This window comes from Hypomesus nipponensis, chromosome 3, assembly GCF_054491055.1.
Source record: "Hypomesus nipponensis isolate SF chromosome 3, ASM5449105v1, whole genome shotgun sequence".
Taxonomy (NCBI): Eukaryota; Metazoa; Chordata; class Actinopteri; order Osmeriformes; family Osmeridae; genus Hypomesus; species Hypomesus nipponensis.
In genome coordinates this window covers 17,931,263-17,953,716 of record NC_140363.1, presented here as the reverse complement: position 1 = coordinate 17,953,716, position 22,454 = coordinate 17,931,263, and the positions used below count along the sequence as shown (strand labels likewise).

Below are 22,454 nucleotides of genomic sequence, written 5' to 3'. Positions count from 1 at the left end.
GTTGGAAAGGGGGGGAGGGTTGGGGAGGAGGGTTGGGGGAAGTAGGGGGGCGCTGCGTTCCAACTGTTCAGGCACGCCAGAAAGCCTCCGTCCACGTTCCATCTCGTTCCATTACAAATCCCAGCACACGGAGAAGCAGGAGTCTCCCAGGAGCAGCATTGACTGTGTTCTCACCCCAGATGGAGTCTTCAGCAAGCACACTAATTCCACAGCTCTCTCCAAACAAGAGGTTTAGAGATATTGTCTAAAGGCGGTCATATCATGATGTAGAATTATATATTGTTGTACATACACAGTATGTAAATACTGTGTCAAGTATTGAATGTTATGGAGACAACCTCATCTTGGAACACAGTAACAAACTGATCCACCATGAGCAAACTCTGTAAATATTCCTGGCTGCGCCCAAACTCTTAATAGGAGAGCTAGAGTCTTGGCTGATATTAACATGTATGATGGCTTGCGTCAAACATGCAGGAGAAGCTTGTGTGTGTGTGGTGTTCCACACCAGCAGCACAGAGAGAAGTCATCACAGAGTCTCGGGGATTAAGCAGCGTCGCACGCCTCCTGAAAATGCTCGACGTTATATTGACGGCTTGTCCAAAGATAGGAATTACCAACATGGGCGAGGCCCTGGTTCCATATGGTAGCGAGCTATTAGCAAACATTAGTGGTCTGTAATAGCAGTGGTATTAAATTCACTAATTTGGTAGATAGCCTGTGTGTGTGTGTGTGTGTGTGTGTCTGTGTGAGTATGTGTGTGTGTAGGGAGAGTTCATGTGTCGCAGCTCAGGGGATTTGTAGTAGGAAGTGATAAAGAAAAGGTTGTAAATGGTGGTGATGGAGGTGATGGTGGTGATGGAGGTGAAGGAGGTGATGTCCCTCAGAGCTTGACTGTTCTTTCAGTCTGCCTCCTCCACCAAAGACTCACGAACCTTATTAACAATGGAATTAGTCTCCTATCAACACCCTGCAGACTTAGCTTGTTGTGACATGTGGTTCTCAGGACACACTACCGGAGCAACACTCCAAGGCAAGCGCCGCTCACAAACTCTCAGACGCGTGGCGACTCATGAAGATGTATTTGATCCAACATTGCTCTCCCTCTTTGTCAATCACGCATATCTGTTTTAATCTCACCGTAAGCATGCCTCAAATGAGGTGTAATCCATTTAAGCCTCTTTGAAATATGCTTCACACTTACATCCATATTAGAATTGTTCATCCTCCCACCATACAGATGCACACAGACTAAATCACACTGTCCGTGTGTGCAGCCTGTGTTCACACTCAGAGACCCGCTGGTTACAAACACAAGCAAGGACAAGGTCTTTTTCTTCTTCACCTTCTGGTAGTGGGGGCTAGCCCAGAATACTGACAGTGGTAGGTGGAGAAATATGACTTCACCAGCCTGTAGCAAGCTTACGTTCAAGAGTGTGATAATATCAGAATATTGTAAACACTCCTTAAAGAGGGGGATGTAGTGTGAATGGATTTCAACACAGCTGGCAGCAAAACCAGTCTGTATTCACATAAAGCTCTCATCCTGTTGTGGATAAAGTCAGTGGCCTGTCATGTTGAAGGGAGACAAATGCCAGCCGGTCTTGCGGCCCTTCATTACAGGGATGTGACTTTGTACCTTGTGGCTCATCAAATTCTCATAAAACTATAGATGGTTGGCAAGGATAAAACAAATCATAATCAACATTTTGCACAATCAAACATAATGGGGTTGAGAAGCAGGGGACCACAAAGGGAGCCCTTGTTTCAATTGCCCAGAGCAGTTCACCTAGTTGCGACCAATTAAAATGAGAGGATTCAATTTCAAAAAACACCAGGAACCTAAAGATAAATCTTGTATCTCAGTTTGTAGTGAAGGCCACTCCCATATGTGGTTTCTATCATGTTTGCGATGCCATTTCTGGAAAACAGCTGGCTACTGACTGAGTTAGCCCAAACTGCTCTGAACTGCAGCACTCTGATCCTAAAACAGAGCAGGGAAAAGGGGAGGGAGGGAGGGAGGGAGGGAGGGAGGGAGGGAGGGAGGGAGGGAGGGAGGGAGGGAGGGAGGGAGGGAGGGAGGGAGGGAGGGAGGGAGGGAGGGAGGGAGGGAGGGAGGGAGGGAGGGAGGGAGGGAGGGAGGGAGAAGGCAGGATGGTATTATAATGTGATGGAAAATACCGAGCTAACAGGAGGAGGGAGAAAGAGGCAGTGCATCACGGCATGGATTCCATGTGGGAGCAATCCACTTACTTAAACTGATAAAGATTTAATTAACACAAGACTCTGCAATTACTCCGTAATTAAAGTAATATGTTCCCTTGTTTGGATGAGGAGGCTGTTCCACATCTGTCACTGAGTAGAGAGGGGAGAGGTGAAGGGGGGAGGAGGGCAGGGGGAGTGTAGGAGGATAGAGAAACGAGTGATCCTGGACTGTGTCTAACAAGTTTCACCTCTTTTGTCTGTGCTTTATTAAGTACTTAAAAAAAAAATATATTGTTTGTTAATGTGGACCATCTGCAAGCCTATGGCAGGCATGTTCTTAACATGTTGTAGGCCTACTGAACTTTTTGAAGTAATAATGATTCAGTCTTATTGAAAGCTACTCCTTTTATATTTCCGAATGATGGTTTTTCAGTATTATTTGCAGTTCCGTTTTTGAGTTTCTTTTTCCTGCCGGTGGTGCTCAAGTGGTCGGAGTAGTAAGAGCTGTAAACTTTCGACCAACCCGTTTGACCCTTCGTATTTTGTGTAAACGCGGGACACCAGTTATGACAGAAAATGGTGGGGTTAATTAATGAGATGTTTGCCGTGGCAAACAGTGACTAATTGCACAAGACAGATATCGCTAGGAATTAATAACATTTATCCAACGCTTGCCACGATCCCCTACCGGTTCAATTTGCTGGGAGATTAAAACGACTGCCAAGTTTACTAAATTAAAAAGCAGGGAAACAAACGTGCGTCTTGTTGTGTTTGTGCGTGAGGAAATGAGGGCGTGTGTGTGGTTACTTCATTCACGCAAGGGGGGAGAAAACACTATCTCTTATTTACAGACGACGATCTGCATATCATTTGCCTCGGTCGCACGCTGGGTTGAGAGGTAAATATCACAGCCGCCTACTCGCAAGAATAAGGTGTCCTATTGATAGCTTGGCGCGCAGCCCCCAGCCACCTGTGGCATTTCGCCTGCCAGTTCACCGGGTCTTGGACAGACAAGAGATGAAGAGACACAAACAGAAATCAGGGTTACACACCATTCTGACACAGCTAGATTGCGTCTCCTGCCAAGATAATAAGGTTTAGCCAGGAATTCAACAAGGCAACAACACATTGCAAACGATGCCCAGCATACAAGCACCCCATGTTAGGCCGCTCATCAACCATTTACGATCACAGAGAATGAATGATAATAGTGCACAATCTTGGGTCTTCTTTAGATGTACCGCAGTTAAATTGTGTTAAAGGTTGGGCACCAAACATTCCAAATACAAATACACACATTCCTCTTGACAATGCGCTCTCACAAACTTTCTTTGTAATCTCTTCTCGTATAAACGGAGAAACCGAAAACGACGTCAGAAAGCATCCTGTCAGATTTTTCAGAGAGGTGTGTCATCTCGGTAACCCGTTCTATCTCCTTCCCGTGAGTCTGTCCGTATCTCTCCCCAGCTGATAGGAGAATTACTCTCTCCACGGCTTTGATGCAGACACGGGCCTCGAGGAAGGAAGACAGGCATCCTGCTCGAGACTGTCAGCCGGCTGAAGGAATCACAGACATTGTCTCTGTTTCCCTCTTAGTGTGTTTGTGGTGCAGAGTTGATGGACACCTCAAACGCTGCAGACCGGAGAACCTCGACAGACTTGGCGTTAAGTAGCGTTTTCCCAGCGTCTTTCATGGGTTGTATATCCACCTTGATGGGAAATATCATTAAGCGCGTTTTCTTTGAAAATGACTCCTTTATAACAACAGCTTCAGATTCAGCTTACACAGGCCTCTGTGTAAGAGCCCTGGTTCTTAGAATTGGCAAATGTAACCGAATTTGGGTATTTAGCTCAAAAACTGAAAGTTAATTTCATGCTTTAGTCATTCCCAATTATCAGTTCATGTAATTTCTGTGGTCTTGAATTTCTTTTTTCTGTAAGTGTACAAAAGTCCATAAAAATGGCTACTTTGTACATTAAGTAAACTGGCTCTGGTAAGACACTCTTGTCAGTTTTATTAATTTGCATAACCCTGCCCCACATTAAGCAGGGAAGCCAACCAGTGATCTCCAAATTAGCATGCTGTCACCTTCAGTGTCTCCTCTGTCATTCAGAAAAACAGGCGCGGGAGCAGACACATGAACTTCCTCGCATCAACCGGAGAAATGTTAATTAGGTAGCATGGCATCCCACTGCTTCTTCCTTCTCCAACTGCCTAACTGACATGTTATGTATTTAAATCCTTTCATGTTCCCTTATTTTAGAGGAGATGAAGTCACATATGGATGATGGAAAATGTCACCATCATTGTACAAAATACCCACACGCATACATAATTATTCTACAAAGTCAAAAAATAAACGGTAGGCATATATGCGCGTGACTTGGACCCACCCACCGTTAACCGGGATTGCTTGGTGTAAAAAAATAAAATAAATAGTCGTACGTATTATTTACTTTGCATATTGAGAAACAATAAGTTACAATTTATATGTTATGGCATTAATTACATCATAAGTGATCCAATTAAACAAATCAAATAGTCTGTATAAATATCTCAAGCCCAAAGGCTTCAATACATTTCAGCCATGCTCGTGCAGATCAATTAAATTAAGTAATAGGCCCAGCCTTCATACATCCGTTTACATCCACAATTGTTATTTTTCATTGATAAAATGTAATTTTCTCTCCATGTTGTTTGTCTTTTGAGATAATTATTGTGGATCTGGCAGCGCTACACTATTGTTGAGGGAATAGCGCCCCTGTGTGGCGGCTACAGGGAATGACACTCTGGCAGAAGAAGGGAGGCTTCTGAATGAAGACAGGACTGATCTGATCTGACGAGCCAGATAAAATAATCTGACTTTTTGAGCTATAAAAATTAAATCAATTAGATGGAAAAGGATATGCTGAAACCGAAGAATGATGTAACTTGTTGGCAACCACAACCAAAGCCACACTTATATAATAAACTAAAGATCATTTTGTGCCGGGGTGGCTCACCACCTCCCTATAAGCATGACCCTCCGCATCTTTCCTGTCACTTCTAAAAAGGGTTCAGAGACCAAACACAAGCCCTACCCTTTGCAGTAAGAGTACAGAGACAGAAACCATATAGCTTAGAGTTATGTTAATGATTGATCATACCAACGCAACAAAGAAAATTGCAGTCGTAAAAATGAAAGAAAATAAAGAACAGACTAATGTTGTTGTTTTTTTCTTTTGTTTATTTTGCAAGTAGGCATTGGGGGCATCAGTGCGTGTCATGGCCTTTTGTTCAGAGTTACAGAGGCGCCGGTGGTCATCACGTCTTCTATGGGGAATGTTTACGCCGGCTGCTTTTTGTTGGTAGTGGCAGGCTACAGAGCACGTCAAAGGGACCGTGAAGGGAACTGTGTAGGTACTAGAGTACCGTGTACAGCTAAAGTGTTGAAAGGAATGCCACAGTAGGACACGTCTGTCACCCTGCTCCGCGGAGAAATCACAAAAACAAGCCTCTCTTGGCTTCTCTCTGCCGGGCCGTGAAAATGGCTTCACCCCGCTGAGGCAGCGAGCCCATCAGCATCTCAGTGGTCCACCTGCATGGTACGTATGTCACAGGGAAGGGATAGGGTGACCAGACATCTGGATTTCGGCCGGACAGTCAGGTTTTCCAGCCCTTTGTCCGGACCGCTGTTGCATGTCCTCCTTTTTGACCCTTCCTGCCCACCGTCGCAATTTACCACTCGCGTGGGCTTTCAGATGCCAAAAAGAAAGACCTCCTTCAAACCTACGTGGAGTTCAGCACTACACTTTGTCACCAAGAGCAGCAAAGATCAATATCATACCTTCTGTAAGCTCTGTCTAATTGATATAGACGTGAGTAGTAGAGGGAAAAGGGCTTTAGAGCGGCATGCCTGCGCTAGGCAACAGCACAACGATAATGCTAGTTCTGACGGGCACTTCATTTTTTGCTCCGAACACAACAACAGCGGATGATAAAACAACCTCTGCTGAGTTGACCAAATTATATATTTTAATTTCTATTACAATTGAAATCGTTTGGGGAATGGTACTGTCTGGGGTGGGGGGGGGGGGGGGGGGGTTGTCCTCCTTTTCGGACCCAAGTGTCCTCCTTTTCAGGGTCACCCTAGGAAGGGAGCACCTTCGCACAACGGAGACCCACTTCATGTCTAAATCATTTGGCTTCAACGTTGTTGAAAAGTATAGCTTTGTACTTTCACCAACTTAAATGTCTGCTCTCATTCATAAGCTTCTTTGGACCACTTAATCAATTTCCACAATTGGATAAAAAAAAAAGAAGAAAAGATTGGCATTGTGCAAGATAATATTCTGATCCTCGGCGCCTGGTGAGCCGCACAGTGCCAGCGAGGGAAAGACCAGACTGTTCTCAGAGTTTTGGTTCCAAGTTCGTTTACAGCAACACTTTGGGTTGAAGGAGGCGTCTGGAGAGAGGAAACAGTCCAGCCTCATATTATTTGGTATAATCCTCTAATGCTGCTGCCTGTGACTGCGCCAGGCTATGCAGTGTACAAATCACTGGATCGCACCCAGCCACGCGATAAAGCTAAGAATGGAACAGTGCAGATCGCACTCGGTAACTTTGAGTGCGGGGCGAGGCCAAACCCAGCTCACAGGTGTGGATGGATGTGCCCCAGAGAACGCTCTTAAAAAAGGTACAAGCTTTCAGCTGCTGAACAAGGCTCTGGTGATGTCGTGGAACGCCCGTGCGGGTTTGCAGTAGAGCTGCGTTGATTCGAAACAGATCGAGCCATTCGCTGAAGGAATAGCTACAATTCAGGATAAAGCACAGTTGGTGAGGAGAATCCATGTATTGGAATACATTCATTGCCATCATGGTTCACTATGTTGATTGACGTAGCCTCTTGTTTCTTGATGGGGGAGAGGGGGGGAGCTCTGGTTGAGCTCTACAGAGTGTTGACACATTAAACAAACCTGCACAGTTCAACCTACTGCACACAATAGTTAAACAAGAGAAAAATATATTAACATTTTCATTAGAAAACTGTACACGGGCCTCAGTGTAGTAAAATACTTCTTAAAAAGATAAAAATGTGGAAAGGGACCCCCATATCGGCTTTCATATCTTTATACTTACATTGTATTTAAAATTCGAACCCTACACCTTCAACAAAATAGCTTCTTTTTTTTTCTTTTTTTTATCGTCTAGCAAAAAAAATATTCCCAGGATTCACTGGGCTTCTGAGGCACTCAGATACATGTATGTACACACAGATAAAGGTTTGTGTTGACTTTAGTCTCAGGTCAGTTCTCCAAGCTAACAGAGAGCTCAGCTCAGCCCAGGTTCCATGTTCTTTAGGGCCTTGCAGCCTGTTCCACCAGATGAGCGTCGCACGCTAGCTCTGACCTTCTCACAGCCAACAGGCCAGCTGTCGGGCACCGCAGGAATCATTCATCTCAAAGCCAGCAGGAACCGGCGGGGAGAATCTCAGACCGGCCTTGTCCGCTGGAGGAAGAAGACGGGACTGATGTGATGGTTCATGACGGGTAGTCCAAACAACTCTCTCTCACCCCTCCCTGTTCCATAGCCCTTGTACTTGAAATGAGCAGCATCATCATCAGCAAAAAAAAAAAGAAAAAAAGAAGAGGTTTCAGCTCTGTTGAAAACAAAAAACGAACGGGTGTCCGACAGTTCAATTGAGAGGGTTTGGTTGTCCAGCCTCAAGTCAAGTGTGCTCCACATCTGTGTGTTGCTTCTGTTGTTGCGTTTGTCCCAGCGGCCCTCCAAAGACCCGGAGGAAGTCCAAGTCAAACACAGTGTAATGGGCCGCTGCTTCTGGGCTAAACTGCACGGAGCCTTGGCCCACACAGAGGCAGTGCACACCCCAGAGCAGCCTGCCTGGGGAGAACTGGATCCCCTCCACAGTCAGATGAGAAGAGATTTTAAAAAAACAGAGAACAGAACAAAAAAACAGAAGAGAAGGAAACGGGAACAGTTTCACAGCATTTCGGCACTCCTGCCCTCCCTGCCCACCAGCCGCGGGGGTCAGGGCCAGACCCCCCCACGGATCAGTCAATGGGTCCCTGGAAGATGAGCTTGGCGCAGCCCTGGGCGAGGCTGAGCTGGGTGGCGCAGAAGGGGCAGGCGGCGTGGAAGGCGTGCGTGCCGTGGGGCAGGGGGATCTCCGCCCAGTACTTGGCCGACTTCTCGGAGCACACGTGTCCGCAGGGCACGAAGGCGTGCGTGGGGGCTCCCGTGTCCACGTAGAAGGCAGGTTCGCAGCCCAGCCACAGAGCCACGTAGGGTCCCACTGTCCTGCACATGGGGCACTCCCGCTGGGCGTTGGGCTCCTGCTCCGACCGGTGGCCCCAGTCGTGGTAGCCGTGGACGTGGCCGCACGCCAGGTACACCCAGGGCTGCTTGTCCTCCAGGGAGGGCAGGGCGCGGCTGCGCTGCAGGCTGGGGAAGGCCAGGGTGTTGAGGCCCACGGGGCACTGGGGCCGCCCCGCGTTGATCTCCTGCCGCAGGGCTTCCAGGTGCTTCTGGGTGGGGGTGTGGAAGAGGCCGTCGGCCGTGCGCCACAGAAGGGTGGCCCCGCACAGGTCCACCAGGGAGCCGTCCAGCAGCACGTTGCTCTCTGTCTCCACCTGCAGGGGGAGCGAGGCGGCGCAGCCCGTTAGAAGAGCACACAGGAAGTCCTGCTTCTCGCAGAGGCTGGGGACGCTGGCTAGGAACTAGTCTGGAAACAGGTTGGGTGTCTTTGGGGATTATATGCTTAACACGTGAAGGGAAACCTGAGTCAGGTGGAAAATGAGTGGTTTGTTTTGGGGAGGGTGTTTACTCTGAGGGCACAAATGTCATCTGCTGAATATAATGCTGACTCTATTCAAGAGGTGCATCTTAAGGACCTACCTAGGGACTACAGGTGTGAATGACCTGAAAGCTGTAATCTGGTACACTGCATCAAATGGTGACATTTACATTTTAAACTGTACACAATTCCTTTTAAATTAGATAAATAACATACAAATGTACATTTTAAGTGGTCTCTATTGTTATATTAGCTTTGATGTTTGTTTAAAGAACAACAGATGCTGGATGACTGTAAGAGAGGAGAGGAGTGAGAGGATGAGTGTATGAGAGGATGAGTGTGTGAGAGGATGAGTGTATGAGAGGATGAGTGTATGACAGGAGAGGAGTGAGAGGATGAGTGTATGAGAGGATGAGTGTAAGAGAGGAGAGGAGTGAGAGGATGAGTGTATGACAGGATGAGTGTAAGAGAGGAGAGGAGTGAGAGGATGAGTGTATGAGAGGATGAGTGTATGAGAGGATGAGTGAAAGGAGAGGATGAGCGTATGAGAGGATGAGTGAGTGAGAGGATGAGTGTATGAGAGGATGAGTGTGTGACAGGATGAGTGAGTGAGAGGATGAGTGAGTGAGAGGATGAGTGAGTGACAGGATGAGTGAGTGGATGAGTGTATGAGAGGATGAGTGTGTGAGAGGAGAGGAGTGTGAGAGGATGAGTGAGTGACAGGATGAGTGTGTGAGAGGATGAGTGTATGAGAGGATGAGTGAGTGAGAGGATGAGTGTGTGAGAGGATGAGTGTGTGAGAGGATGCGTGAGTGAGAGGATGAGTGTTAGAGGATGAGTATGAGAGGATGAGTGAGTGAGCGAGTGCTGCTCCTCACCAGTTTCCCTCTGGTCTGGGCCGAGCGCGTCTCCCTCAGGGTGTAAACGTCTCCACACACAGAGATCTCCCTCCACACTCCTGGCTGCGACTCCTCTGTGAACCCGCCCCTCGGGTGCATCACCAGCACCCCATTGGTCGTCAGGCCGTCCATGTGACCATCTGGGTTCTTCCACTTGGCGGCTTTCTCCTAGAACGGGTTGGGGAGGAGCAAGAGCAACGTCACACACAGACAAACACACACACACACACATGCAAACACATGCACGCACACACACACCGTGTCCTTGCATAACAGTGCTGCTGGTAGAAATTGTGTTTGTTAATCTAGTTTGCTCTGTGTGGTTAGTTGCATTCCAGGCAAACTTCCATTTTGGCAGTGCGGCGGTGTTCCAACTTGCAAAACAGGGCAGTAACCATCGTGTCTTTAAATGTTAATGAGCAACAGAGAGCATCCACATTTCCCATTTTCATGGAACATGAAGTTAGGAGATGAACAGATGAACTTCAGCTCCGTAAAGAGGGGGAGAGGAGCCAAACCAGTAGAGACACACTTCCACATCAACAGCCAACCATCCATCCATCCATCCTACTCTAATGAAAACAGGAAGACAACCCTCCCTCCGTCCGTCCGTACCCCCAGGAAGATGTTCTTGGAGGAGTCGAAGCCGGCAGCGTAGATGCGGGCGGTGAAGGGTGGGGTGCGCTCGCAGACCACCCTGCAGGCGAAGCGGGAGATGGTGCTCTGGGTGACGGGGGTGTCCTCTCCCTCCTGACCCCCTGACACAGTGTCCGTCACCACAAAGTCTATAGGGCTCTCCGTGGAGCGGCCGATCTGCAGGCAGCACAGTCACATGATCCATGAACATGATTAGGTCCTGACGTTAGCAACTTTACGACAAACTTATAGACACAGGTTGTTGTTCAAACTGAATAAAAGAAGAAAAAAAAAACGTTTTGGGTCAGTAATCAATTTCATAGACTAGAGTAGACGACATGTGACTTGGTCAGGTTATCGCACACAGCATGACATGTCAAAGGAGAAATATCAGACATTGACCAAAACCTCATATCATGTTTGCCACAGAGACACTACAGGTCATACGTAGGGGAAGTGGTGGAACTCGGATCATATTCTGGCCCAGGCAGAACAAAACACATTTCATCTTCTCCTTTCACTTCCTCAATCTGCTCAGCTTGTGCCAGTCTGTCTCCACAGATCAGCAGAGGAGTGGGTCTGGGCCCTCGCAACAGCCTGACCATGAGGCCCTTGTCTGCACAACCCAATCGTCTCTGGCGGTGGTGGAGAGTTCTAAAAACAGAGCTTCGTCGATAAACACAACAATCGTTTTTCAAAATGGCTGCCTGGTTGGCGGTTGGGCTTTACCTGAAACATGTCGGTGTCTTTGTCATGGCAGTACTCCACCACCACAGTGTGGTTCCTGGACAGGGTGTAGGAGATACTGTGCTGGCCTTTACAGTGCACCGCCTGGAACACAAACAAAGGACATGTTTCAGAGACTGGATCTGTTCTCACAACTGCAACACAGTGAGACCCTTCAGAGAAGGATCAAAGCGCTTATACTGGCGACTGAGCTTCACGTTGATCATGTCTGATGCTACATACAGCCACAACAACAAAGGCCTTGTGCTTCCTGTTGATGGAATCAGGAAGCTTGCTATGTGAGCCAGCACCATGTGACTGAGTACTGTGTCAAAGTCCACAGTGGCTCAGGCTGTGGATCACGATGTGAGCATGCCCAGTCCCCTCCACCATCAGGGCCAGTACTGTTGCAATACCCTTGCTAAGATCCCTGCACACTACAGGCCAGGGACTAAAGCACTTTGAGAGGGGTGGGGGGGCGGGGGATGGGGGTTGTGTTCCTGTGAAGTAACACTCCCATGACAGCAACCATTAAGTGTCCTCTGGACTCTGGTCAACAGATGCCAGGCTATCAGCTGAACTGCCTAAAGAGGGGGAGAGGAGCCAAACCAGTAGAGACACACTTCCACATCCAACAGCCAGCCAGCCTGTCGACCAACCAGACAACCAGCTAGCACTAATCTGTGATTTCCGCTTCCCAAACATGTGAGTCAGGGAGTGAGCAAGTGGGTCAGAGCAGCAGTGGGCTGCAGCAGCAGACAGAGAAGCTGGTCTGTATTACAGAAGGAACAGAGCCCAACCCTTCCCCCTGGGTCTGGGAGGGGAGAGAGGTTCTCCTCCCCCTGGGTCTGAGAGGGGAGAGAGGTTCCCCTCCCCCTGGGTCTGGGAGGGGAGAGAGGTTCCCCTCCCCCTGGGTCTGGGAGGGGAGAGAGGTTCCCCTCCACCTGGGTCTGGGGGGGAGAGAGGTTCCCCTCCCCCTGGGTCTGGGAGGGGAGAGAGGTTGACCCAGCGAGATTAAACACCACTGAGAGAGAAACACTAACTTTGTGACGTTGGGAACCCCTTCAGGAGCAAACACACACACACACACGGACCTGTAATTGAGATCAAGTGTGCAGATTAGAGAGCAGAGGCAGGGTCTGAATGGGGGGCTGGATGGGTGGCAGAGATCAGCTGTGCTCATTATCTGCCGTGAGCACCAGGGTGCCGTCCCGTGTGTCACACTAAACCTGCTCACAGCTCATATGGGAACACTGGGTGGGAGACAAGGCTTGGAGGGAGGGAGGGAGACAAGGCTTGGAGGGAGGGAGGGAGGGAGGGAGGGAGGGAGGGAGGGAGGGAGGGAGGGAGGGAGGGAGGGAGGGAGGGAGGGAGGGAGGGAGGGAGGGAGGGAGGGAGGGAGGGAGGGAGGGAGGGAGGGAGGGAGGGAGGGACATTTAGAAAGAGGAAAGAAAGAATAAACACATTTAGAGATGGGGGGGGATAAAGAGGAGGTAGAGAGGGAAAGTATGTACTAGATAGAGGGAGGGAGAGAGAGATGGAGAAAGGGAAGGAGGGTAAGAGAGAGCGGGATTAAGAAAACTGAATGAAACAGACATTACTGACTGAGCTGCAGCCTTGTTGTCGCTAGCACAGAGCTGCTGGATTCCAACATGTCAGCAGTGCTACAGCTAAACAGGGCCGCCAATGAGGGCCAGGAACACTCAAAAACACGCTTCTATTCCTGTCCGCCTCTGAAGGAACAGCTATTTTCAACAGCCTGTGTGTGTGTGTGTGTGTGTGTGTGTGTGTGTGTGGTCAACTTCCTCAAAACTTCACCCTACTAATCCAGAGCTGGTGTTGGCGGGGGTGGGTGTCGGGGGGGTGAAGGGTGAGCAAGGTCACCACCCGGAGAGCTTCTCCTTTTCCGTGAAGCGGCGTCCTCATGTGGAGGGATGTGGTTGGTTGTGACAGCCTGGCGCCATCTGCCTCTCAGACCTTCTGAGAAACGACTCCTAACCCTTATCAGCTAGCAGCTAGCCCGCATAGCTCGGCCCCAACGATAACCATCAACACTCGTTTGTCACACTGTGGGGGTGTGGGAGAGAGTCAGGCAGTGAGAGAAAGGACAGAGAGAGAGAGAGACAGAGGGAAACAGTGAGAGAAAAGACAGAGAGAGAGAGAGACAGAGAGACAGAGAGACAGAGAGAGAGAGAGAGAGAGAGAGAGAGAGAGAGTAACCCAACCCCATAAGGCCTTGGAGCCAGAGGAGTGAAACGAGAACGAGAAGTGTTTTGGTTTTGAAGCGAGGGCCTGGGAGAAGTGAAGTGCCGACGTCAGCGCGCCCTCCGGCTTGTTTGTCTGTCTTTGCTAGGAGACCAGAATCAGGAATGTGAGAGGACAGACATGCAGTCCTGGAACCGGCCATCCTGACACACACTCTCCCAGGACCACAGCTAGGAGGAGGGGCTTACACCAGCAGCTTATCTACTACACAACAAACACCAACCCGGAGAAAACAAATGCTTGTTTTCGCTGAGTACAATTGCTCCTTCAGGTGATTGCTTACACAGACTCTGGACAAGTGCTTGAATCAACAGAGGTGTCTGTTGACGTTTCTTGAAATCACGCCTTGTTCCGGCAGTGTTTACCTTGCTGGCTTGGGGAGTGGTGAGGATGTGGACGGTGCTGGGTTTGACACCGTTGGCCTTCGTCCTTCTGTAGAGAGCAAACCTGCTTTTCCTTCGACCGCGGTCCCCGTTGGGCAGGGAGCCATTGTACCTGAGACATTGATATACAGAGAGAGAGAGACAGAGACAGAGACAGAGAGAGAGAGAGACAGTGAGAGACAGTGAGAGACAGAAAAAAAGAGGTAGGAGAGACAGAGTGAGATACAGACATATAGATACAGAGAGAGAAACAAACAAAAAGGTTAGTCCCAGTATTGTAGGAACTTTGTTTTAGCTTCACACAAAACACAGTATCTTTGGGACAGAAGGATAAATAAAACAATAGTTCTGGAGGGAGTGCCCTGGCCTGGGGCCCACAACCACTTTGGTCAGAGCCATCCTCGCTAAGGCAACCATCCATATTAGTCCCGTAAGGCAAGCATCACCTTAGATTACAACCGTTACATAACAGACTTTAATACTGGTTCCTGTGTCTGTCGGCTCCTGAAGCAGACCTCCAGCTGTTCCTGTCCCGGGGCAGAGGGGAGGATGTGCGTCAGGCAGGCTGGCCTTTCCAGGACATCACAGACAGGCTGGAACACTGACTCGCAGGCTTCCACCGCATGCCAGGATAGGTCTCTTTCCCCAACAGGAGTGGAACCCGAACCGACTCCATCAAAAATACCCCTCCGCAAAAATGTCTTCATCGTAACAGCTACTCTGCCCAGAGTGTTTTCATTTGGTCTATGTTTAGGAGCCTTGTGATGGCCCGGGCCTCGGCCAGATGCTCTCAAAACGCAACCTTCCTCCACGGGCACGTTTGTACCGTCCAATCAAACTAGGGGGAGGGGGTGGCCTAGTGGTTAGAGCACTTGTAGAATAAGAAGCAGTAGGTGCAAATCCCTCTTGTACTGTGTATACCCTTTGGATAAAAGCGAAAGATAGATGAAAATCATCATACATTAGAATATAGTCTGAGATTATCTGAAAAATGTTTTTTTGTTTTGTTTGAGGAAGTGAAACCCTTCCCCTTTGTCTGCCTTTCCATGGTGAGTTTGTGACTGAGAAGTACCCTGCCTTCAATCCAGTCATTACTAGTCTCTCTCTCTCTGTCTTTCTCTCTCTGCCAGCTGGTCTCTGCAGCTGAGACACCCCATGCTCTGCTCCATCCAACACACATGCCTCCCCCCCCCCCCCTCCAGGCCACCTGTCCCCCCACGACCAGGCCGGCTGGGGAACACATGGTCTCAGTCAGGGGAGAGTTCACAGTTAGGCTGCAGTAGGAACCCTCAGAGAAGAGGCTGGGGCCTTCACACAGCCCAGGAGGAGGTCTGGGAGAGCCCTCCTGCCCCCTGACCAGCCTCTATCCACCTGCCTCTGAGGACGAGGCTGGCTCTCTCAGTCAACGCACCGCTTCCTAGCCTGCACTGCTGTGTGGCTCATGCTCGTGTAGGCCTACCCGATTGCCTCTACTAGTCTGATGTCAGTGTAGCCGAGGGGGATTGGTTAAACTCACTCCTCAGTATAAGTACAGTCCACCCGCGCCAGAGAAAAGCTAGCTTTCTGGTGGCTTAGCTGGTTAGTTGTCGCGCTTGCGAGTCGGAGGTTCCGCGTTCGAAGCCCGAAGTGAGCGAAGCTCTGGTGTAACTACCCGTTACCCAGCATGCCTCAGCAGTGGCTCCCCTCCACCTGGGTGAGACGTGACACACACGGTGAGTTCTTTGTGACCGACAGGAAGTCTGTTTCACCTGAACCTCTGTGTCACGGCTCTCGCTAGAACAGCCTCTTTAACGCTGAAGCGGCGGCTAATTGTAATCCCTTTCCCTTCTGACCTGTGCCAGACAGGGAATGGATTTAGACCGATACTCAGCAGGAAGGATTAGAGGCTTTCAACTGTCCTCTAGCTCCGACACACACGTACACGCTCTCTCTCTCTCTACATGTGTATCATGTAAAGAGAAGTGAAGGCAGGGCGATACGTTTACGTTAGAGATAGTCTTGCGAAAACGTCAGAGAAGTCCAGGGCTGTTAGGTTTGCATGTCTCCCCCACCCCCCTCTCTCTCCAACTGTCCTGTCAATAAACAACAGATGATAAAAAAGCAAAATAATATATATAAAAAGCCCATCTGTAACCAGGAGGGTGGAGCTCTGGTTGTCACGGCCCAGCAGCTCTCTGCGGCCTCAGGTCTGAGATGACCGGCGGCAGCGTTTGGGGGTTGTACCAGAGTACCACTGCCGTTACCCACAGCAGGACCCAGCCTGTGTCCCCACAGCAGGACCCAGCCTGTGTCCCTCCACAGCAGGACCCAGCCTGTGTCCCCACAGCAGGACCCAGCCTGTGTCCCTCCACAGCAGGACCCAGCCTGTGTCCCCACAGCAGGACCCAGCCTGTGTCCCCACAGCAGGACCCAGCCTGTGTCCCTCCACAGCAGGACCCAGCCTGTGTCCCCACAGCAGGACCCAGCCTGTGTCCCTCCACAGCAGGACCCAGCCTGTGTCCCCACAGCAGGACCCAGCCTGTGTCCCCACAGCAGGACCCAGCCTGTGTCCCTCCACAGCAGGACCCAGCCTGTGTCCCCACAGCAGGACCCAGCCTGTGTCCCCACAGCAGGACCCAGCCTGTGTCCCTCCACAGCAGGACCCAGCCTGTGTCCCTCCACAGCAGGACCCAGCCTGTGTCCCCACAGCAGGACCCAGCCTGTGTCCCCACAGCAGGACCCAGCCTGTGTCCCCACAGCAGGACCCAGCCTGTGTCCCCACAGCAGGACCCAGCCTGTGTCCCCACAGCAGGACCCAGCCTGTGTCCCCACAGCAGGACCCAGCCTGTGTCCCCACAGCAGGACCCAGCCTGTGTCCCTCCACAGAGTCTTCTCAATAGGACCAGTTTGCCGGCAGGAACAATGGACAGGGAGAGGAGGGAGAGGTGGAGGCGCTGATCAATCCCTCCTTTCATTCCCCAGGAGCCCCCCCCCCCCACACACACACACACAGCCCCCCTGCTGGCCGGGGCCAGCGACACCACGCGCTGCCAGAGGAGGTGGGCACAGTGGCCCTGACTCCACCGGGACCAGGGCCCCACCGGCGCTCCAGACGGCGTTGTGTCGCTTCCCAACTCATCAAGAGCAGTGTTTGTTCTCGGGGTACAAATGTAAGCGCTCTAATGTGACAGGATTTAGAGAGAGAGAGAGAGAGAGACAGACAGACACAGAGAGAGAGGGAGAGTGAATGGGTATTTAAGAAAGAGGGAGGACAGAACCATATTCTTGTAGGCCCTACATTAATCTTTCAAAAGCACCTAACCCAAAATGCTTTTAACAGATGCCTCAGATGAAATTCTCAAAGCAGCTAACTTGAGAGAAATGACTTATGCATTATTTCGTACCCTCCCCATCCATCTTTTATAACAACACCGTACCATGAATGTAGAGCAAGGTTAACTTTCTACCATAAGCTGGACTAGCAGCCTAACATTAAACATGGTCCAGCGTTTGAAACACTTCTGTTATTTTTTCATTAGAAGCCAATCAAGCTGAGGCCTTATGGTAGGATAGCCCTTGGGCCCTGGTGTGGCAACAGTATATCAGTAATAAGAGTATTCAAATATTACTTGGTAACAGTCTTGGTTTAAAAAGTAAAGATTTGAACGACTGGGAAAAAAAGAAAAAAAACCCTGCGTGTGGTGACCACAACTTTTTGTGTGCAGGTTATACTTTAGTTGAATGTGAGAAACTGGCTATTCTGTATCCACCTAAAGGTTTCTGAGAAAACCCCGAGTTCTCCTTTCTACCTTGAAGTCACAAGTCGACTGGGGCTCGGTGGCTATTTTTTTTTTTTTTTTTAACAGTACGAAGGACTGGGGGAGGGGACAGCAACACTTCCGAATTCCTAAACCTGACTGCAGTCGCTGCTGCTTGTGTACAAAGTTGAAACAGAGAGCGCGCAGACCTTGGCGCTGTAACTTTATAGGAATTCCACATTTACACGAAGGCCTTTTCATGTCTGCCTCAAGTTTACCATCAACAAACGTTATCAGTTACCTAGTTGAGGTGTTGCCGTGTCGAATTATCGGCCACGACTGCGGGCAAAAAAACCTACAGTTGGGCGTTTAAGCCTGGGATTTTAAAACTTTGGCTACGCTTTCCTGATTACACACGTGCCTGATTTGTTGGGTAACGTGAGCGCGTGAATTTGTCGGAGTGGCTCGAGCCATTACAACGTTCTGCCTGTGTAAACAAATCATTTATTCCTGGGCCATTGTTGACAGTAAAAATTAAATTATTTAAAACGTCTCAAAAATACATTTTCAGACAAGGAAACGTGCCAGCGGTTATAATAACTGCAAATGTGTAGACTACATCAACACAAACTTTTCATTACTTTAAATGTCAAATGTATTACGTTAAACGACTTCATATTCAATACAATTATTTATAAGTGATCTTACCCTAAGACTACAAGCTCTCCGTATTTCACTGGGTCTTTGGTCAGGGCACAGTGCTCCTCTTGACTTGGCGAAAACATGAGTCTTTTCCTCGGTACAGCAGGCTCCTCTCGATCTAATGCGCTCGTCCCAGTCGAAGGGAGAGTACACTTGAGTTACCTTCAAAAAGCGTAAGAAATTACCATTTTACACTACAAACCCCGTTTAATACGTCGCGTCACTGGGTAAATCAGTTTTCCTTTACGAATCGTGGGATTAAAACTTTGTTTTAGAGGAAATTACACCCACCACTAGTCATTAACGTAATTTAGCGGTTCACTCCGCTCTGAAGCAGATACAAAAACAGCCTTGAGCAGGGCGGAGCATACCATCCTTAACTCATTTACTTTTTCTGGGGGGGACATGCTATAATATGTCGACAACAAACGTTTTTAGACTTCCAATTTATTTGAAGTTACCTTTAAATATATATTGATTAAAAGTGATTAAAATCCGGTGAAGCACTCTAAATCGCTCTTTTTCTTTTTTTTGTCAAATAATAGATTATATTTTAGCTAGACAACCCTCTTGCGTGTACCTCCTATGGTCGAGGCTGGTTTTGAGGCGGCACCTTCTATTATGTAAACAAAGGCTACAGTCTAGGGGCAAGCGACATAGCTTTCAATACTTATTATTAACCATTCACCTAGTTAGTGGAGTTGTTAAGAATATGTCAGAGTTTATGAGAGTTGCATGAGTGACTGATTTCGTGACTTAAGTAACGACAGACATGTCCAATTGTCTCCTATTGAAAGCCAAAATAGGTCTGTAAACATCTGTTGTGCCAGAGGACAACAAAATCAGCTGTTTTGTGGGTCATTGTTCAAACTCGCTACTGTAAACACATGGAAAACACAGCACGCCTTTTTTCGCTGACCTTTTATAATGTGTGGAGGGGCAGCTGGGTGCAGAGTTGGGGTCCGTTGCCAACGTTCACGAAGTCATCTTTTTTGATGATGTAACTGCGGTTTCACAATGTCTGACTGGTTCGTTTTTTTTCCTGTGCTTTCCAGCCAACTGATGATGATAAAATGTAAATGTAGATGGAGTGAATCAGGGCTCTTGTTGCAGCACTGAATGGGCCAACACTTAACAAGCCACAACGCATTGTCTTTAACTCAACCCGGTTCATTTGTAACCCCTTTCAACCTCCAACCCAACCCCCATCACAGGACACTTTATGGCACCCTCCTCTGCCTGTGAAAACAACCACACAGGAGTCAAAGTGTCTCCATATGCCTTAACTAGCCTTCCCTGGAGACGTCTACACATCCGACTCATCCCTTCTTTTATATAAAATCTAACATATACGTCTTGAAAGAAACATTTGACTAAGATAAGATAAAATATATATATATGTCAGAAAAATGTAAAGTATGTAAAAAAATTAATTAAAAAAATAAATAAAACCTCACACTCCTATTTGAACCCAGACCATCTGCCCAGAAACACACACCTTTCTGACTGAATGAAGGTGCCACTTGTACACATTAGTTTGACACCTTCTTTCCATCACTGTCCCTGTACTGTTCTCACTAGGCTCAGTGCTAGGAGCTGTCCTCCACCCTGGAGCTGTCCTCCACCCTGGAGCTCTCCTCCACCCCGGAGCTGTCCTCCACCCTGGAGCTCTCCTCCACTCTGGAGCTCTCCTCCCCTCCACCCTGGAGCTCTCCTCCCCTCCACCCTGGAGCTCTCCTCCCCTCCACCCTGGAGCTGTCCTCCACCCTGGAGCTCTCCTCCCCTCCACCCTGGAGCTGTCCTCCACCCTGGAGCTCTCCTCCCCTCCACCCTGGAGCTCTCCTTCCCTCTGCCTGGTACAGGAGCAAGAGTCCACCCCCCTCACCGGTCCCCCCTGGCTGTTACGGCCTTACATCTGAACGGGTGTCCAGTTTCAAAGTGCAATAACACTTTGCACAAAAACCAAAGGTTTGGGGGTGACTGTGGGCCTCTCCTGGGAGTGATCGACCGTGCGTACGGCGCCGTCAAGCAGCTCTGATGGCTCTGGGGCCTAAGACTGGGAAGAGGTCACAGACGTTCTAATCTTATCTCTCCATCTGCAAGTAATACAGACAGATTAACCCGCGACATTTATAGGTTCCTGTTCCTACGCGTACACACGGCCATGAATAGTAACCGGGAGTTACCGTCAGCATGATATGGTGGTGCACAGGGACTGAGCTATACTTGCCATCAGCGTTTAACCAAACTGCAGACTAGGCCCTGAGCAAGCTGAAACAGCCCCGGTTCTAATGAGGGTTTACAGACACACAGTGTGTGTCTGTCTGTCCTTCCACGCCCTCTTTCATCCACAGGGTATTGTCTCCTGTTCAAAGCCATTTCCATATAACTCCCTTTTCATATTGGGCTCCACTCCCACACACACACATGTACACTTGCAATCATACACACATGCAAGCTCCTATACTAGGACACACACACACACACACACACAGAGGAGTAGGGGATCAAAGGTTCTGTAGCACATACCACAGTGATAGATAGCAGATGGAGGGAGGGATCTGCTATGGTGGCTGTGTGGTTGTGTGTTTGAGGTGTGTGTGTGTGTGTGTGTGTGTAGATCTATGTTTAGGAGGAGGAGGCTGATGTTACTAGGCAGGATGCATGAGCAACAGAGGCACAACACAGCAACTGGATTGCACAATAGGGAGTAACCACGTAAGTCTGGATGGCACAGTGAGGACAAAGCAGCATTTTACTTCCTCACCCACATCCCAGCCCCCACCTCCCAGGAGTGGGTGAAGCGAGGCAGCTGGAAGTGAACACGAAAAGGTCCTTAAGAGTCATGGGACTGTGCGGGAGACGTTTTTACATGTGTGCGTTTACTCAAGCCTTTGTAAGTTTTGTTTTTCCTCCAGAATTCCAAAGTTTCACATGGAGTTCATTTACGTGGTTCTTTTCTTGCGATGGCGTACAAGTTTTCCAGTAATTGCCATGTGTCATTTGCTGCATCATGAATAACATTTCACAAGAAAATAAAAAGAAATGCCGCTCCTCAAAACCAGCGGCAAACGTACCCCACTGGGTCTATTTGAGGGAAAGTGCCTCACTCTGCTTCAAATTCTTCAGCAAAAGCAAGAAACAGCAGCCGGTAAGGACCCATTATGGCTCCAATTACAGTGAGCGTAAATCTCACAAATTGTTAAAAAAATTAAAAAGACAATACATTTCTTCTGCATATATTAAAGTGTGTAAATCAGATCCCAACAGATGCAGAAGGCGTATCCAGGAGAGGGAACACAGCAGAGGTCAGTGTTTGGGTTCTGTTGCGCCTGTGGTGTCGCTAGAACTCTCTGATGAAGGAGGCCTGGCTTCCAATCAGCTGACTGCAGCATGACAGTGGGGGAGAATGGGAGGAATGTGCCCCCCCCCCCACACACACACACACCACATCTAAACAACAGACCTCTTGTTGCACCCTCCTGAAGGACCTCAGATGTGCCTCCAGGTGATTAACAGACCACAGAAGAAGAAATATCGACTTCATCAAATACTGTCATCCATCACAGTCATTCGCTCCAACTCCCTCCTCCTACTTTTGCTTGGGAATATATCTCTTGGGACACATTCCTGCTACAACCTGCCACAACAAAAGGCCCTGAGGAAGTGGAAAGTGTGGAAGTTTCCAAAACGCTGACTAGAGGGCAGTTATTCTCCACAAGTTGTTATTACAGTTTGTGGCAGCTGCCCCACTTCCTGTTCTGCCCACAGTGGTGGTGATGATGAACGCAGGGATGATTGTCTGGCTTGCACAATGTTTCACAAGACTTGGGAAAGAACAGCACTGTTCTGTTGACATCCTGCAAAAAAAAATAACTACAAGCCAAACTGAATTACCGTATGACACATTTACAATCCTGCGTAAAACAGTCTCACGACATGTTGCTGAGAGCTCGGGCTTGAAATCCAACATCAAAAAGGTACCGAGTCACGTTCTAAAGAACGTTCCATTGAGTCACAATCATGTTCTCAATCATGCAACTTATTCCCTCAAAAGCCTTCCTGCTTGCACTTCATTTACAGTCTCGAGACAAGACTTGGTACAGG

At 48.8% G+C, this 22,454-nt stretch overlaps 1 protein-coding gene across 2 annotated transcripts; it reads right to left on the bottom strand.

Moving 5' to 3' along the window:
- Positions 1–5,411: 5,411 nt before the first annotated feature.
- peli2 (pellino E3 ubiquitin protein ligase family member 2) lies at positions 5,412–18,680 on the bottom strand. 2 transcript variants are annotated; one of them, XM_084681365.1, is made up of 7 exons: positions 18,639–18,680; positions 18,354–18,509; positions 13,891–14,020; positions 11,264–11,365; positions 10,514–10,711; positions 9,878–10,066; positions 5,412–8,835 (listed from the first exon to the last, which is right to left on the bottom strand). In XM_084681365.1, exons 2-7 carry the CDS (start codon positions 18,428–18,430, stop codon positions 8,257–8,259), a joined length of 1,275 nt encoding a protein of 424 aa, XP_084537491.1. In that variant the 5' UTR covers positions 18,431–18,509; positions 18,639–18,680; the 3' UTR covers positions 5,412–8,256. The 2 variants fall into 2 exon arrangements, with proteins under 2 accessions (XP_084537491.1, XP_084537483.1); XM_084681357.1 differs by having other exon boundaries at positions 18,354–18,676.
- Positions 18,681–22,454: the final 3,774 nt, after the last annotated feature.

What these genes read in the sequence shown, in the direction of transcription:
- peli2 (XM_084681365.1), bottom strand. Translation starts at nt 18,430, where the DNA reads ATGTTTTCGCCAAGTCAAGAGGAGCACTGTGCCCTGACCAAAGACCCA. An exon ending in CCACTCCCCAAGCCAGCAAG is followed by an intron (nt 11,366 to 13,890) that starts GTAAACACTGCC and finishes TTTGTGTTCCAG; the next exon opens with GCGGTGCACTGTAAAGGCCA. An exon ending in CCCAGACCAGAGGGAAACTG is followed by an intron (nt 8,836 to 9,877) that starts GTGAGGAGCAGC and finishes CTCCCCCTGCAG; the next exon opens with GTGGAGACAGAGAGCAACGT.